This window comes from Thermobia domestica, chromosome 4 (genome assembly GCF_964235325.1).
Source record: "Thermobia domestica chromosome 4, izTheDome1.hap1.1, whole genome shotgun sequence".
NCBI lineage: Eukaryota > Metazoa > Arthropoda > Insecta > Zygentoma > Lepismatidae > Thermobia > Thermobia domestica.
Window position 1 is genome coordinate 7,809,008 of NC_137457.1, and position 15,672 is coordinate 7,824,679.

General features: G+C 30.0%; 1 protein-coding gene across 40 annotated transcripts in view; it reads left to right on the top strand.

Annotated features, from left to right (window-relative positions):
- Window positions 1-15,672, top strand: part of LOC145683699 (uncharacterized) — a 606,036-nt gene that overhangs the window by 396,062 nt on the left and 194,302 nt on the right. For all 40 annotated transcript variants that reach the window (XM_081755114.1, XM_081755113.1, XM_081755079.1 and 37 more), the window contains one exon: window positions 13,497-13,610. In XM_081755114.1, coding sequence (XP_081611240.1) covers window positions 13,497-13,610 — 114 coding nt within the window. The remainder of the gene's footprint in view (window positions 1-13,496; window positions 13,611-15,672) is intronic.

Consider the following 15,672-nt stretch of genomic DNA (forward strand, 5'->3'; position numbering starts at 1 on the left):
ACCAGGAGCACCACCATCGATAGAAGGTATGTCTAAAATATGTACCAAGTACTGAACTTATTATTTTATGTGCTGAATTCTTTCTTGTAGGTTTAAAATTACGTGGTATTTTGAAAATATGTATCTGAAACATTTCAACGGTAACAAAGTTTAAGAAATTTATCCATTTCTAATTCGTTGAAGAATATATGTTAATATACTTCACGTAAACTTTTCTTCATTTTATACCAAACCTCCATATTAATTCTGATTCCATGTTGAAGAGATAAATATGTTAAATCATAAGCATTATAAGAGAAAAAAGGTTTTCTGGATTTCCGAAGCTAAGTTTTACATTCTTTACTAAGTCTCAACTTCTACTTAAACATTATTAATAGTAGACCATATTCCAATTACCTATTCCACACTATTGTACTACATGAATCACACTTTACCTACTCTTTCTTATCTTCTTTTGACATTTTAATATTGAGTTTTATTGGAACACTTACATAATATCAAAATGGGATTTACTGCATCCGCCTTAGATAATATCGTTTAAATTGTAAATCAGGTTAGAAAATACATTAAGGAATGATGTCACTATCATTGAAACAGAAGTCTGATAAGGGATCTTAAATAATGAAAAAACATTTTAATAATACTTGAAAAGGGCAGTTCCTAGGAATGAAAACATATTTTTAATTGCTTTTTCAAATACCATAATGACATCTTAGTGTGAAACTTGATCAGAAGGTGAATTTGGAAGTTCCTCATTACGTGGTAAATTACGAAAATATTACATATGGCAATAATGTTTAAAGAACACACTACAGTGACTCAAACCAGAGAAAACTATTTTTTATTACAAAATTTTCTTACTTTAAAGAATATAAGTATTTAGATTGATATAATACTTTTTGCTGAGTTCTGCCATTCATTTTTTTCTTTTATATATAGTAGAGACTCATAATTAAATTTATAGAAATTTTTGAGATAAAATTCAAGTTGTGTGTTCTGAATCAATTAATTTTGCACTATAAAGCTAATTGTACATAAAATAGCTGAAAGAGACCCTCCATTCATTATTTCTCATACCAAAACCAAATATTTTAACAGAGGTCTGAAGAATGTTTTTCTTATTAAATTTCAAAACCTAAATGATAATCTAATTTGAAATTTTCAACAAGGTCATATGTTTTATAAAAAATAGTTAAAAGTCTATGCAAAATAACTAATAGTTCCTGGGGGAAAAGGTATTGAAAATATTTTGTTGTTATTGATAGGCTCTACACCAAGTGGTCCTCCTGAGCGAGAAGGTAATGTAATACAAACAATAATATTTTTTCTGTAGAATTAGCAAAGGTTATATGTTCAATTTAAGCTAACAAGAATAAAAAAGTCACTATTGGAGTAAGACAGCCATTTGACAATCATCTCAGAAAAGATTACTGTAATGTATCAATTTAAGCTTCGAAACTGATTCCTTTTTTTATTTTGAGGAAATCTAACAATGAATATAAGTTTGTTACTCTTTGAGGATAATATCTTTTCAGACAGTACGATATTTTTAAATCTAATTTCACGGATGCTAGGTTTATAAATCTTGTTCTGTATCTTAAAATTAATCGGTGAAAATTGGAAAAGTCAGTTTTAAACGCTTAGTCTTCTTTTCCTGTATCTTTAAATGTTTCTCTCAACATACGCTGATACTGCATTTTCCGAAATCTCGTATATTATATTACGTAAGAGTATTTGCTTCTCTCCAAGAAATTCTACATTTTCCTAGAGTTGTTTCTTCTGCTTTATATTCTTACCAAATTATTTGACTCTTACAACTGAAGACATAAAAGTTCAGGATGTAATAAATTAAGTACTCTAGATATTGTTTACTTTGTTAGGCACATCAACACCATCACCAGGAGCACCACCGTCGATAGGAGGTATGTGTAAGATATTTATTAATTTATGCCACAGTTATTTTGAACTTTTGTACTTCGAATATCTTGTTCTAGTTTTATTATTACGTAGTATTTAGAAAGAATATCTGAAAAATTCCATCCGTAACACAGTTTAAGAAATTTTTCTATTATTATTGCAGAAAAAATATATTTTCATATACATTTGACAAAAAGTTTTCTCTGTTTTTACAGCAAAGCTTCTTCACTTAAATAACGTTTCGATATTGATGACTTAAATGTCTAAAATTATACTGATTATGCGAACATAATATCTTTTTCGTTTACGTGTTACACTGTTCCGAAGTTATGCGTTACATTGTTTGCTCACCCTGAAGTTGCATTCAAATCCTAGTAATATTATGTCATGTACACACTACCAATTTGCCATTGTTTTATTCTATGAATCTCACTCTACCTAATGTTTTTTCTTCTTTAGAAATTATAGTTTAGAATTTCACTGAAACAATTACACCAAACCCCTTAGGAGTAGTTACTGCATCAGATTATACATAATTTTTTTTATGCTAGAGAGGACCATATCGTTTAAATTGCACCTCAAAATTGAAAATATATTAACGATTGTGATCAGTATGAATGATTCAGTATACTTATATAGAATTTTTTATAATGTTGATGAAGAATAATTTTAATAATACTCGAATAACACAATTCCTAAGAATTGAAACTTATTTTCTTTTACATTTTCAAATATCATAATGACGACGTAAAAATAATAATATCGCAGTCTAAGATTTGATCAGAAGATCAATTTCCAAACATTCATCTTATTATTTAGTAAACGATAAAAATGTCATTTATGACAAAGGGTATACCATGATTGAAACCAAAGACGGATATTTTTTATTAGTAAAGTCTTGGTAATTTAATAAATGTGATCATTTAGTTTAATATAACACTTTTCTACTTTTGCCATTCTTTCTCCATGTTTATATATAATAGTGTTTCATCGTTAACTGTATACAAATGTGGAGATAAAATTGTAGTCCTGTGTAATGAATAACGACTTCCGCGCGAAAAAGCTAATCGTAAAAAAAATAGGCGAAATATTCCCTACATTCATTACCTACATTTGAATACCAAGTATTGTAACAGAGTTCCAAAATATGATTTTAGATTAAAATTTCAAATCTTATATGATATTGTAGTTTAAAATTGACTACAGGGTTATTTTTTCTAATGTTCCTTTTAGAAATAACTGAGAAATTCTTAGGAAACATATTGACGATAATTTGTTGTTATTGTTAGGCTCTACACCAAGTGGTCCTCCTGAACGAGAAGGTAAAGTTATACAAATTATCGTCATAAAGTTATAAATTTTGTAACCTATGCAATATATTTGTAACACAGTATGTAAGTTCACTTTTGGTTAGGAAGAGAAATAAGTCACTATTAGCCTAAGGGATTCATTCTACGATCGTTTAAAACACGATTACTGCAGTTTATGTATTTAAGCTTCGAAACTGATTTTATTTTCCTATCTAGAGGAGTTGTTTAAATTAATGTAAGTTTCTTACTCTTCCAAGATTGCACAGGTTTATAGGCGGTGTGATCTCTTTCGGTCTCATTTCGTGGATATTGTGTAGAGAAATCTTGCGTTATATTTTAAAAGTGATCAGTAAAACATTAGATAAATCATTTTTTATCCTTGTTCTAATTTTGTGAAACAAGTAACAAAGTAAATTCTACAATTGACAATCATAATTGTAACGTGTTTCACTTTCCCTTTAAATATTTCTTAAACATCTCTCATATTCCGGTAAAATAACATGTGGTAACATACTGTATGTAGTTATTTTGTTTTAGAGTTTATTTTAATATGGTCACTTTTTTCATTACTCATTATTCTTGAAACCTGGCTTCAGAGACTTTCTTTCAAATAATCTTTTCACTGCTTCTTTAAGAGTTTCTCGCAACATAAGATGTTACTGCACCTTACGAAGTCTCATATTTTTTATTTCGTGAAATTCTTTATTTGTTTGTACGAAATATTGAATTTCACTTCATTTAATAACTTTACACAAGTTTGTTTGCATCCTTTTTATTCTTAACACAATAAAGACTCTGATATGTAAACTAAAATCAACTTAAATAGTTCAAACACAAAACTGTGTTGGTCAATTAAATGCAATATAATTTCATTAAATCCCATCTAAGGAGGCATTAGTAGCTATTAAATACTTTCTTAAATTTGGAGAACTCAGCGGTAATTGAAAACTTTTGAATACAATGTATTTGAAATTAAATATATTTTGTTTATTCGTTTATGCTGCAACAATGTGATTTTGTTAGCTCTGTTTCTAAGGCTTTAGTTTTTTCTCCGTGGAAAGCGGCACTTTCTTGAACTCCTTTCGGATATCAATGGTTAATAAGCTATGATAGTACTTAGTTCGTTTTTATACGTTCGTATATTGGTTTTGCAAACCCTTATGTTTCGTTAAAAAAAAATTTTGTTATTGGAATATATACCTAGGTACGTTAATGGCCATTGACATAGAGTAAGAACGTGTTTCCCTTTTATTTTTTATGGTAGTTCCATATTGTTTGTCTTAATTGCCCCAAAAATACCATCTGCGGGAGCATCATCAACGATGAAAGTTATATGTAACTATTTCATAATATACTTTTAATTGGTTCTACTCTATGTTGCGTGTTCATTGGTGAACGTAGAATTGTTATTTTTTAATAAGATCTATGTCTTAATTCCCGCTTCAAGAAACTTTTAAATGTACTGCGTTTTCCCTGTAGTATATCTTTTGTTTAAAAATATATACAGTTTTTTTAGGATTTCTTTAACGAGGTACAAATGCTTCCACACAAAAATTTTGATTCCGTATTGTAGATGAAAAGAATTAAATAATAATAACACTATGCTCAAAATATTAACTTAGGTTCAAAACCTACATACGGTATTATTTTTCGAGATGAGAACTTCCACTGCATTTCCAGAAACTTTACGTTACATTACAAGTAATTATTTCCGATCATTTTACTCCATACACCATACTTTTCTTTCCATCCAATTTCCTGCTTTAGTCAATTATAATATTATTTTTATGGAAATACATCAAATGGAAGCGAATAGTCAGTCCAACCGTTTTAACGTAATTTGTTTAACACGAGAGATGGTTCTACCGTTTAAACTAAATGTCAACATTGGAATCATATTTAGATAAGATCTTAGCACGAAACAAAATGAAGACACTTAATTGACTTTTACAAACAGAAGATATTTAACAATACTGGAAGCAAACAATGTTTAAGAAGAAATTAACAGTTAAAATTAGGTTATCAAGTGTCGTAATGGAGACATTTTAGTCTCAACTTCAATGTGAAGATGAAAAACGTCTATTTAATTTCGTGATAAAAAAGAAAATTAGTTATGCTAAGAGCAAAACTCTCATTTAAATAGATATCATTGAACTCGCATACGAATAATTTTATTAGGAACGGATTGTATTGTAGTGATTTCAATTAATCAAATTAAGGTATCATTTTTCTTGACATCTTTTACTGAAAACGCCATCTATGTTTTGTACAGTTTATTTATTACTTGGGAACTCCTTTGAAGATCAAAATATGGTTCTGTAACCTGAATTTACAACTTGTGAACGATACCTCTTCATGTAAATAGAATATCTCAGTATACTCTTCATGTCCACTATTTCCAATTACAAAAGCAAACATTTTGGTTAAGCATTAGAGCATTTCTTATTACATTAGAGCATTTCTTAAAATCTGATATCCTATAGCATTTCTACTACAACAGAGCAAAAACTGATTTATTTTATATGTAACTAAGAGGTTACTACGAGAAATAGCTCACACATTCTAGGGAAAGAGTTATTGACGATATTTTGTTGTTATTGTTAGGCTCTATACCAAGCGGTTCTCCTGAGCGACAAGGTGAGATAATAGAAGTTTTAACTTTATGATGTATGGAATATGTAAAGAATGTAAATTCAGTGTATGCTTATAACTGTAAGAAAAAAATATTATTTGAAATCAACAGAAGCATCATTACTGTCATTTGAGTCTTGGTTTGTTTACTTAAACTATACTGGAATTATAAAGAACTCTGTATTTCCAGCGCTTGCATAATTTTATAAAATCACAAAGTAAAATAAAATTTTTCACTGCTTGGATGAACAGATAAAATCTAGAAGAGTGTCATTGTCGTTACAGAAAAGTACTTAAGCGTCCCTCATACTCCTCTCCAATTAATTAAGTTTGTATTGTTCATTTCAGAATTCTGTCTCATAGTTCATGATCTTTTAATATACTTCCTAAATGCATTCGTTCTTGGGCTACCCTCATTACTGAGATCTAATTCGTATATTTATTTTCTTCTTTCCCTTCATATAACTTCCAATATACGATGATAATGCGTCTTCCTTGCTCTAATGTATTACATTACATAAAGCCACTTGCTTCTTTTGTACATAATACATTCCATCCCATTTCTTATTTCTGCGTACTTTGTTTCCAAAACATGCATTTTTATAATTACGCAGATGTTCACGTATTAACCACTTCCGTTTGAAATCTTACGATCACTAAATGACATTGATAAACTGAATACTACACAACTTGTATAATTGTTGTTACGCAGAATTTAAGAGCAAGATAATAAACAATTATATTTGAAATCTCGGCCCGCGGACGTATAGTTTAGATTGTAGCATATCTGAAATTAAAATTATACTAGTCTTTGTTCCAGTTCTAAATAATATTAAAGTGTTAATTCTACTTCTCACGTTGGCACTTTTAATTCTGATCATGCAGCCTCTTCTTAACTGAATTCGGATGTAAATTATTTGGAAACAATGGGATTATTGACATCTAAATCTTTCATTAACTTTCTTCTACCTACGTATAGACAAATAGTATTTTGATTTAGCAGTTACTAAATTTCGTATAAAGGGTGTTTAATTGTAATGTATATATTAATATCGATTGCCGTTTATGAGGAACGTCTTAAAAATTATGATGTATGTTAGTTGGATCTTGTTCACCTTGATAGGCCCAAAAACACCTACACCAGGAATACCATCAACGATAAAAGGTAATGTATAAGTGATTTTGTAAATAATACAAATTTTTGTTCTACTGTAGGTTGATGCTCTGTTGTGCATCTGAACTTACGGGGTATTGTAAAATATATATATTTATCTTATAAATTTAGCTAGTAAAAGACGTATATATATCTACTGATTTTTTTCGGAAGATATTTTGTAGTTGTGTTTGTCCGAGGTCCTTAAAGATTTACAAGTACTTCAACATTTAATTATTATTATTATTATTATTATTATTATTATTATTATTATTATTATTATTATTATTATTATTATTATTATTATTATTGAATATTGGAGATCAAAGATATTAAATGTTAATCATAATATGATTAAAACATTGAGGTAATATCAGAACTTGTGAGTGCCACTATTTTCTGCAATTCGATTTCTGTTCCAAATCGAGTAACGTAAGGTTATATAAAAAACAACTACTTCCTATCATTTACTTTTTAATCACGTTTTACTTATCATTCATCTTCTCTATTTTTCTGACTGAATTTTGGTGTTTTTTGAAATCATTCGTCAATTCAAAATGAATTGGTGTTGCGTTCGGTTTTGTGTAATTTGTTGCATCAGTAGCTATGATCCTCTCACGTAAAATGTACTTAAAATGGAAACATTCAATTTTAAGGTTATTTTAAAAGTAACTGAAGACTTATAATAGATAATAAGACGTTTCACAATACTGGGAAAAAGTGAGTTTGCATTACATTTCCAAATATTGTAGAAGTCTTAATATAAAATAATACACTATTTTTTAAATATGAACAGGAAATGTATTTAATAGTGTTTCTCTTATTTCCTGGAAAAGGATGAAAATAGAAATACTGTCAAAGACGTTCTCAGATTAAATAATGTTGTTTGAAATCACAATTATCATTTTTATATTAGAAACTTTTTTATATATTAATGAATATGATTATTCACTTTAATGGAGTTTTCTTTCTATTCTCGTTGGAAAATGACGTTTATATATAATAATTTCACTGTTAACTGAAGGTAAAGTTGAAGATGAAAATATACTTCTGTGTACTGACTTATGCAGTTGTGAACGACAATGCCTCTCGTACTTAAAATATAATGATTATTCCATTCATTCATTATTTCTAGTTACATTAGCAAATATTTTAACTAACTTTTGAAACAATATCATCCCGATTAAAATTTGTAAGTCTTATACCTTATTTTATGTCAACTAAAGATGCCACAATGTAATTTATTTTTCCATAAGTTGTTGACAAGAGTAATGAAATATTTAAGTCCAACGACTATGCTCAGTAGGAAAAAAGCACAAGATGGTGAAGAAAAATAACTGAATTTGTGCAATGAAGAAAGTTGGAAGAAACGGAAGAACTCCAAGAAATCCCACGAATATCGTGTTTGTTCACTATAAAGTTCGCTTGAGAACAGCTCGAGCCGACCAGGGACCCCACGCAACAGAGTTAAACCCTCTATCACTCAGCCACAGAGTCCCTAATAAATTGTTAAATGTTCACTAACAGAAAGTACTAACAGATTATGAGTGAACAATATATATCGGTATTTTCTTGTTCACTTTATTCTCTGCACAAAGTTCTACTTGTGATCAAGAAGATCAAATTATACTTTTGTGTTTTGTACAACATGCAAGTGATGCAAATTTCAATTTTCACTAATAAATTTATCACTTCCATATGAGCGCAATAAAAGCTATTCAACAATTGTTACAAACACTATTATCATTATTCGTTAATTTAAGCTTCTAAAACGAGTTTCCAAATTCACCTTCAGGATTATCTTAATGTACAGGGTGTCCAAAAAGTTGTGGTGAAAATGAATCCACTGATGCCTGGCACTAAAAGAAGAATAATATATGACATATAGTCTAGAAGTAGACTGGGGCGAAGGTAGACAACATCGAATGTGGGGGAAAATGAACTTCACACTTACGGAATGGGACTTGCCAATTTATGCAACTACATAGAAGATGAGGGTGAACAGTTATACGAACCACCGAGAGTGATGGAATGCATACGAAACACACGATTAGCACGTTTGCAGATATGTGGGAGGATAGCACTTTGAACATCTACTCTAGTTTACGTTTATTCTGTAAACCAAGAACAGGTAAGACCAGTAGTGAAAGATACTACGTTAAAAAACAGTACGTTGGCCTAGATTCTCCCTGTTATTTGACTACATGACACGGCTGGTTACACTTGTCTTTATTTCTACCATCTCTCTGCAAACTTCTATCTCGTATACCACTTTCTACTGTTCACATATATTATGCAACCATGCTACGTGATCTTTCTACATGTGCGTGCGATAGTCCCATAGTTAATAACATTTTTCTGTATTTTTCCCATCTTTACTGTACCGCTTCACCACACCTGCCGTATGGGCCGCGGTGGCTCAGTGGTAGAGCGTTCGATCACAGCCCCCGCCAATTGAACTTTGTGGTGAACAAACACCGTGTGCGTGGGTTTCCTCGCGGTTTTCCCGTTTCCTCTCACTTTCTTCAAGCCACCATTTCATTCCTTGCTCACCATCAACATCTCAGTTAGCCTAACCATCATAACCGTGAGACGTAAAACTCAAAGATTTCATTTCACTTTTACACTTACCGTACAGCCACACGTTGAATCCCTAAATATTGTATGTAGAATATCTGGTGCAGTAATGTATCATGCCTTTAACAGATCAAGGTGATATGATTTTTATATCTTTCTGAACCTTTTCCCTAGCTCCTATCATTATCCCGCTGAAAAGTGTGAAGTACCTCTCCTCGCCACATTAGAAGCTCTCTAACCCCTACACATTTCTATTGTTGTGGAGCCAGGAATTTGTGGTTGCATTTTTCACCATTACTGTTTTACAACCTGTATACAAGCCACTTAATTTTTAACGTTGATACACCATTACAGGGATACTCTATTTAATATTACGATTTCAAGGATGCTTTCTCGAAAAACATGTTATTATTTATTTTAATTGTATTACAAAACGCTTGAAAATTAAGTAATATCAGCGCTTTTATGATTTTGTAAAAGATAAATTTAAACTAGAATTTTCACCGGTTGAATAGGCAGGATAATTCACTGGCATCTACTTGGCATCAGATTGTATTTAAGCACTACTCGTGTTCTAATCCAAGTAAATATCTTTAAATAGTCTATTGTATTGTTTTGTATGAAAATTTATCATTTTGTCAAACTTACAAAAGCCACTTATTCAATGTGGAATCCTGTTTACTGACAGCTACTTTAAAATTTATTCTTTCTCTGTTTCCTTGTGGATTTCCTACAATATGCAATGCAACTTCAGTTTCCCACCTTTTATACATTGCATTACTTAAGAGCTTTCATTTTTCTACAAAATGTCAAACTTAAATGGAATCTTTAATTTCGGGAATATTTGGTTTCCAAAACGATTTATTATTGTAACTAAACTTGGAGAATTTAATGTTTTTTTTTACAATTTGTTAAAACCTTTTAGGCAGAATTTATTTAAAATAATATAAAGTTATTTTGGTAAATTCTGACCACTAATACGTAACCTTATATATTTGTGCATTTGAAATATTGTTCATTCATTGAGGTTGTAATAATATTATATCTGTAATATCAATTCAAAGATTTCAGACGAATCATATATGACGAGGAACTATCATTAAGTAAATTCGAATAGAAACTATCATAAGCTTTGTGATAGTTTACTGCTGATTCGTTTCATTAATTTCTATATATGTTTATATCCTTGCAATTACTTTGGTTTGATAAATGCTAAATACCGTGTAGAGGTTATATCTATATGTTAATAACGATGGGTGATTACTAGAGACGTGTTCCGAATTTGCAATGTGTGCCAGTTGCATGCTGCTTCCCATGATAATTACATCAATGCTACTAGCAAGAAAACAATTGCCAATACAAGGTATGAGTAAATTCAATTTCTAAAAAGTAATCATACTTTGTATTATGCGGAATTTCTAGTAGTGCATCTGAAATTGTGATTTAAACATATGTTTTTTTTGTTTTGACGGTAACAAATGTTTACATATTCACCAGTTTTATTTTCTTTCTTGAAACATTTTCTATGTAAATATACATCTGAAATGTACTTTACTTAATGATGTATAATTCTTCTTTAGTTAAAATAACTTCGTATTAAGTATGAAGGAATGTTAGGTTATGAACATAATTTGAACAAAATACTGAAGTAGTTTCAGAACTTACAAATAACATTGTCGGTCGCCTCGGTTCTAATTAAATAAAATCACAGATAATTTTAAATAGTTATGTAGTTCGTAAATTATGTCTTATGAACTACCATTCTATTTCTTTATTTTAGTTAAGTATTATAGGTTGGTATTATATTCAAGTATTTCAAAACGAAAGATTACCGTGACTGCTTTAGCGTAATAAGCCGGGTTCTTAGCAATTCTCTAGTGTAAACTAGTTTTTAAATTTAAAAATCTTCCGAAGTTACGGATTAGTTTAAAACAATATGAATATCTAGTATGGATAGTTAAAACCGAAATATATATATATATATATATATATATATATATATATATATATATATATATATATATATATATATATATATAATATTTACAGCAAACCTTTTTAACAAACTTTTATAGATTTTGTATTAAGTTCTAAATTACAATGACCAGCGTTGTTGCCAAAAAATATATTTCAACTGTACTACTTGTTATTTGTTCTCAAGGTCTGTTTTTCAAAAATTATTTTGTGTGTTTTCTTAGTTTAAGATAACTTTTAAACCATCAAAAATACTTGAATTGTAAACAATTGTTTCCATCCTCAAGATCGTTTTACCTTCTGGGCATTTAGCATATTTCTTAATATATGTGGGTCAATGAACGTTTCGCGTTGATCCATCTTACAGAACGTTACTTATATTTATTTTTTTTCTTTTCGTATTCTGCAAGAGGTTTTATTTATAGTATTTACGGATGATACAGAAAGATATGTTTTAAAGCTAAACGTATGTTAATAAAATGTATATTCAACAGATTTTTCCATTTTTATGTAGGATTAAATTTGGTTTACTTACTTTAAATTATGTTAGAGGAAAATGTTTAATATATAGATTGAGTACATACCCATTCCAATTCTTTGTACAAGTTTAAAGGTAGGTGATGAAACCGATAATGATGTATATAATTATTGTGGATCCTGGCATCTCAGTCCATTACCTAACGGGTCATCTGCTACTCAAGGTAAGGTTAAATATAGATAGCACCATACATTTTGTGTTATCTCAAATCGTTAAAATGTTACATTTATATCAATAACTGCTATATTTTATATCAATGACTGTATTTACTATTTTTCTTGTTTTCATTTGTGTGACAATTATTTTAAACATGTATGAAAGAAACATATAGTTTCCACTCAAATAAAATTATTTATTGTTCTATCAAACTTTCCAACAATAACTTGTATGTTCACAATATACATTCTATACTGTTAAAACCTGCTTTCTATTGTTCAAAGGCAATTATACTTCTTGCTAGAAGTTTGACCATAATTATATATTTTCTTTTATTTCGAAGCTATGTCAGAAACATTTATACAAGTATTGCAATAGACACAAGCATATTCTACAAAAGTAAACTACAAGAGCGTATGTTCTTAAACATTTATTTTATATTTAATCTTCCTTTATGCATTGATATAGTTGTTAACTAATATGAACAGTATTTTATAGTATACCATTTATTTTCCTTAAAAAAATCACAAGTACATCATTTTCGTTCCATTTTATATACCTATTAAATCTTAAAGTGTCCATGAATGATATTTATCTTGTAATACTGCCCAAAATCTAATCTATATTGTACGTACAGCGTTACCTTACTGCCCTATGAAATTATATATTGTACAAAAGATATTCCATCAGCAATTTATAGTTATTCCGATAGCAGTTATTGAGAAGATTTTTTCACTATTTTACACCTAATGTTTTAATTTTTCATTGATACTCCTACAGCATAAACATTTAACCTTCCTCTACATTTTACTTCATTATACCTGATATTATGAATTTATATAGGAACACCATGAGTTTAAAGTTACTAATAAAAAATATTTTTATTATGGCACTTGAGAATAATATTTAACTCCATTTTGCTTGGAAATCATACTGGCAATGATGATTTCAATCAATAAATTACTTTTATTTTTAATGCATCTCGAGACATTTGTATCTGATAAGTACGTAATTGCCGGTTCCTGCAGTTTTGTACACTATTTTCAGTGGCAGCATTCAATCAAAGAAGCTTGTGCTATTATCTCTTCATTATTATACCATTATTATACCTTCAAAATTTGGGATGACAAATTCTGAAGTTTTGTGGGCCTTACTTTCTGATTGGAGGATATTGAAACTTTCAAGGCTTTCATTTTACATTTCTTCTACTATTTTGACTTCAATCTTTTTTTCTTTCTAGAGGAGACAACGCCGTCTAGGGAGACCACAGAAAGCACCGAAACGACGGAGACAACGGAAACTACTGAAGTTACAGAGACAACTGTAACATCTACAGAAACGGAAACTTCTGAAGGTAAGGGAAATCATTTCAAAAAGTTATTTTCTATGATTAGCATGTACATGAATAATTTATAATTAACACGAATTAGAATTGCACATAAAGTCTAATGAGTAATAAACTGTAAAATATGGATTTATTGTAAGGAAAATTTGTGGAGATATATTCATTTGGCTAACGTATATCTTATGATATTTTTAAGCCTAGCACACTGAATATCAATACAATTATATACACACTCATAGTATTGTCTACTACACAGTTCTAACTCCTCTCTACCTAAAAATATTTTTATTTATGAAATAACTTTTATAAAACGAGAAGAACTAGCAAGAATAATATTTCGAATTTTGCTTACAACTCGTTATCTTCCTACAGCTCATTACGATCGCCATGGTTGTAAAGGCCATTGTACAAACCCAGCATTTGACTATGGCTCTAGCAAAATTATTTTGGAAAATATATTTTAATGTCGTCTATTGTTAGTTTCAACTTACTAGTTTTGTATGGCATTGTCGTCGAACCTTTCTCTTTAGTCCACCTAGAAGGAAACACATAAAAGATAGTCTTCTCTGTGATCCAATCAAATGGCGTGGATAGTTATCGTGTACAACCACAGACTTTTGAATCGTAATATGCGACCATAGTATTGTGCATAAAATGAAACTGATTGCTTTCATTGAGACTTTGTAGCCTATATAGGAATTTCAAGCATTCGTATAATATCAACGTTCATTTGTTTCGAATATAAAGGGATGAAATAAAGTAGATGACTTTAGGTCACACCTTAGCACTGTTTCCTTATGTCTGTGTGTTTTCGACTTATTGCTCGATATTTTCACGCGTTTAGCTAGACTGATGTAGTATGTTAACGAATCCGGCAATATAAAACAGTTTAATATCATTCAAAAAATTCTCAAATAGTACAATTCAAGCATTATTTTTTCTGAACAATATTTTATGATATCTAATTTTTGTTGTAATTATTAAGAAATAATTGCAGTATATAGTATGACTACAATTTCCAAAGTTAAATGTTTACCAAATCTCGCTGCTGTGGCGAATCTCTCTATTGCTATTAACTATTTTAAATTTAGGGGATTTTGAGGTATTTTGTAGACATTCACTTAATCAGCTATTGCGCCACGACTGTTTTACAGAGGATCATGGTTCACAGTTTATTGTTTTTGGAGTGAGGCAAGGTTTTCAACTTACCAGTCAAATTCCCTTATTGTTTAACTAGGGCGGGAAATTCTTGTCGAAAGTGGAAAAAACTGATGTTTTTAAAAGCGAGTCCTGGTTTCCCGTTAACTTTTCCACTCACGTACACGATACAAACATGCGATTGCTAACGAAATTCACTTTGCTTCATTCCAAACAAAACAAGGTATGAACCATGATCTTCAAGTAAATAGTCTTGGCGCTAAAATTCATTTACTATTATCTCCCGACCAATCTTTTCCTTATAACTACTAATCTGTTATTATTCAATGAGCTCTTGCATCACCTCGTTTTGTTTCTAATGTGGCAATGTTTCCAACTCTACCATCCAAATTCCCATATTATGTACCAGAAGCGAAAAATCGCGCTCAAATTGGGAAAAACAGATTCTTTCAGGAATTTCTTCTTCCAGGTACGTGAGTAGTACAGTTTGAAACGTTGCTCAATTAAGAACACAATGAGGTACGAACCATTATCCTGCAATGAATACTCTGGACGCTGAACATTATTGAATGATAATACATCAGCAATTACTACCCAAAAAATGGCTAAAGAAATTTAGTAAAGCAGCCCTTGTAACAAGACTATTTATTCTAGAATCATGGCTTGTACCAAATTTTGTTTTTAATGAAGCAATGTTTCCAACTGTACCACTTGTATGTCCCTATCATATTCCTGAGGTGAGAAATCCTAACCCAAAATATCTGAAAAAGTAGCGGGAAATTCAAATTTTAAAAGATTTCCTTTTTCGGGAATTTGTCCCCTCATATATAAGACAGTGTCACTGGAGATATACCGTTTGAAAAATTGCTTTGTTACAAGCAAAACTAGATACGATCCATTATCCCATGGCAAG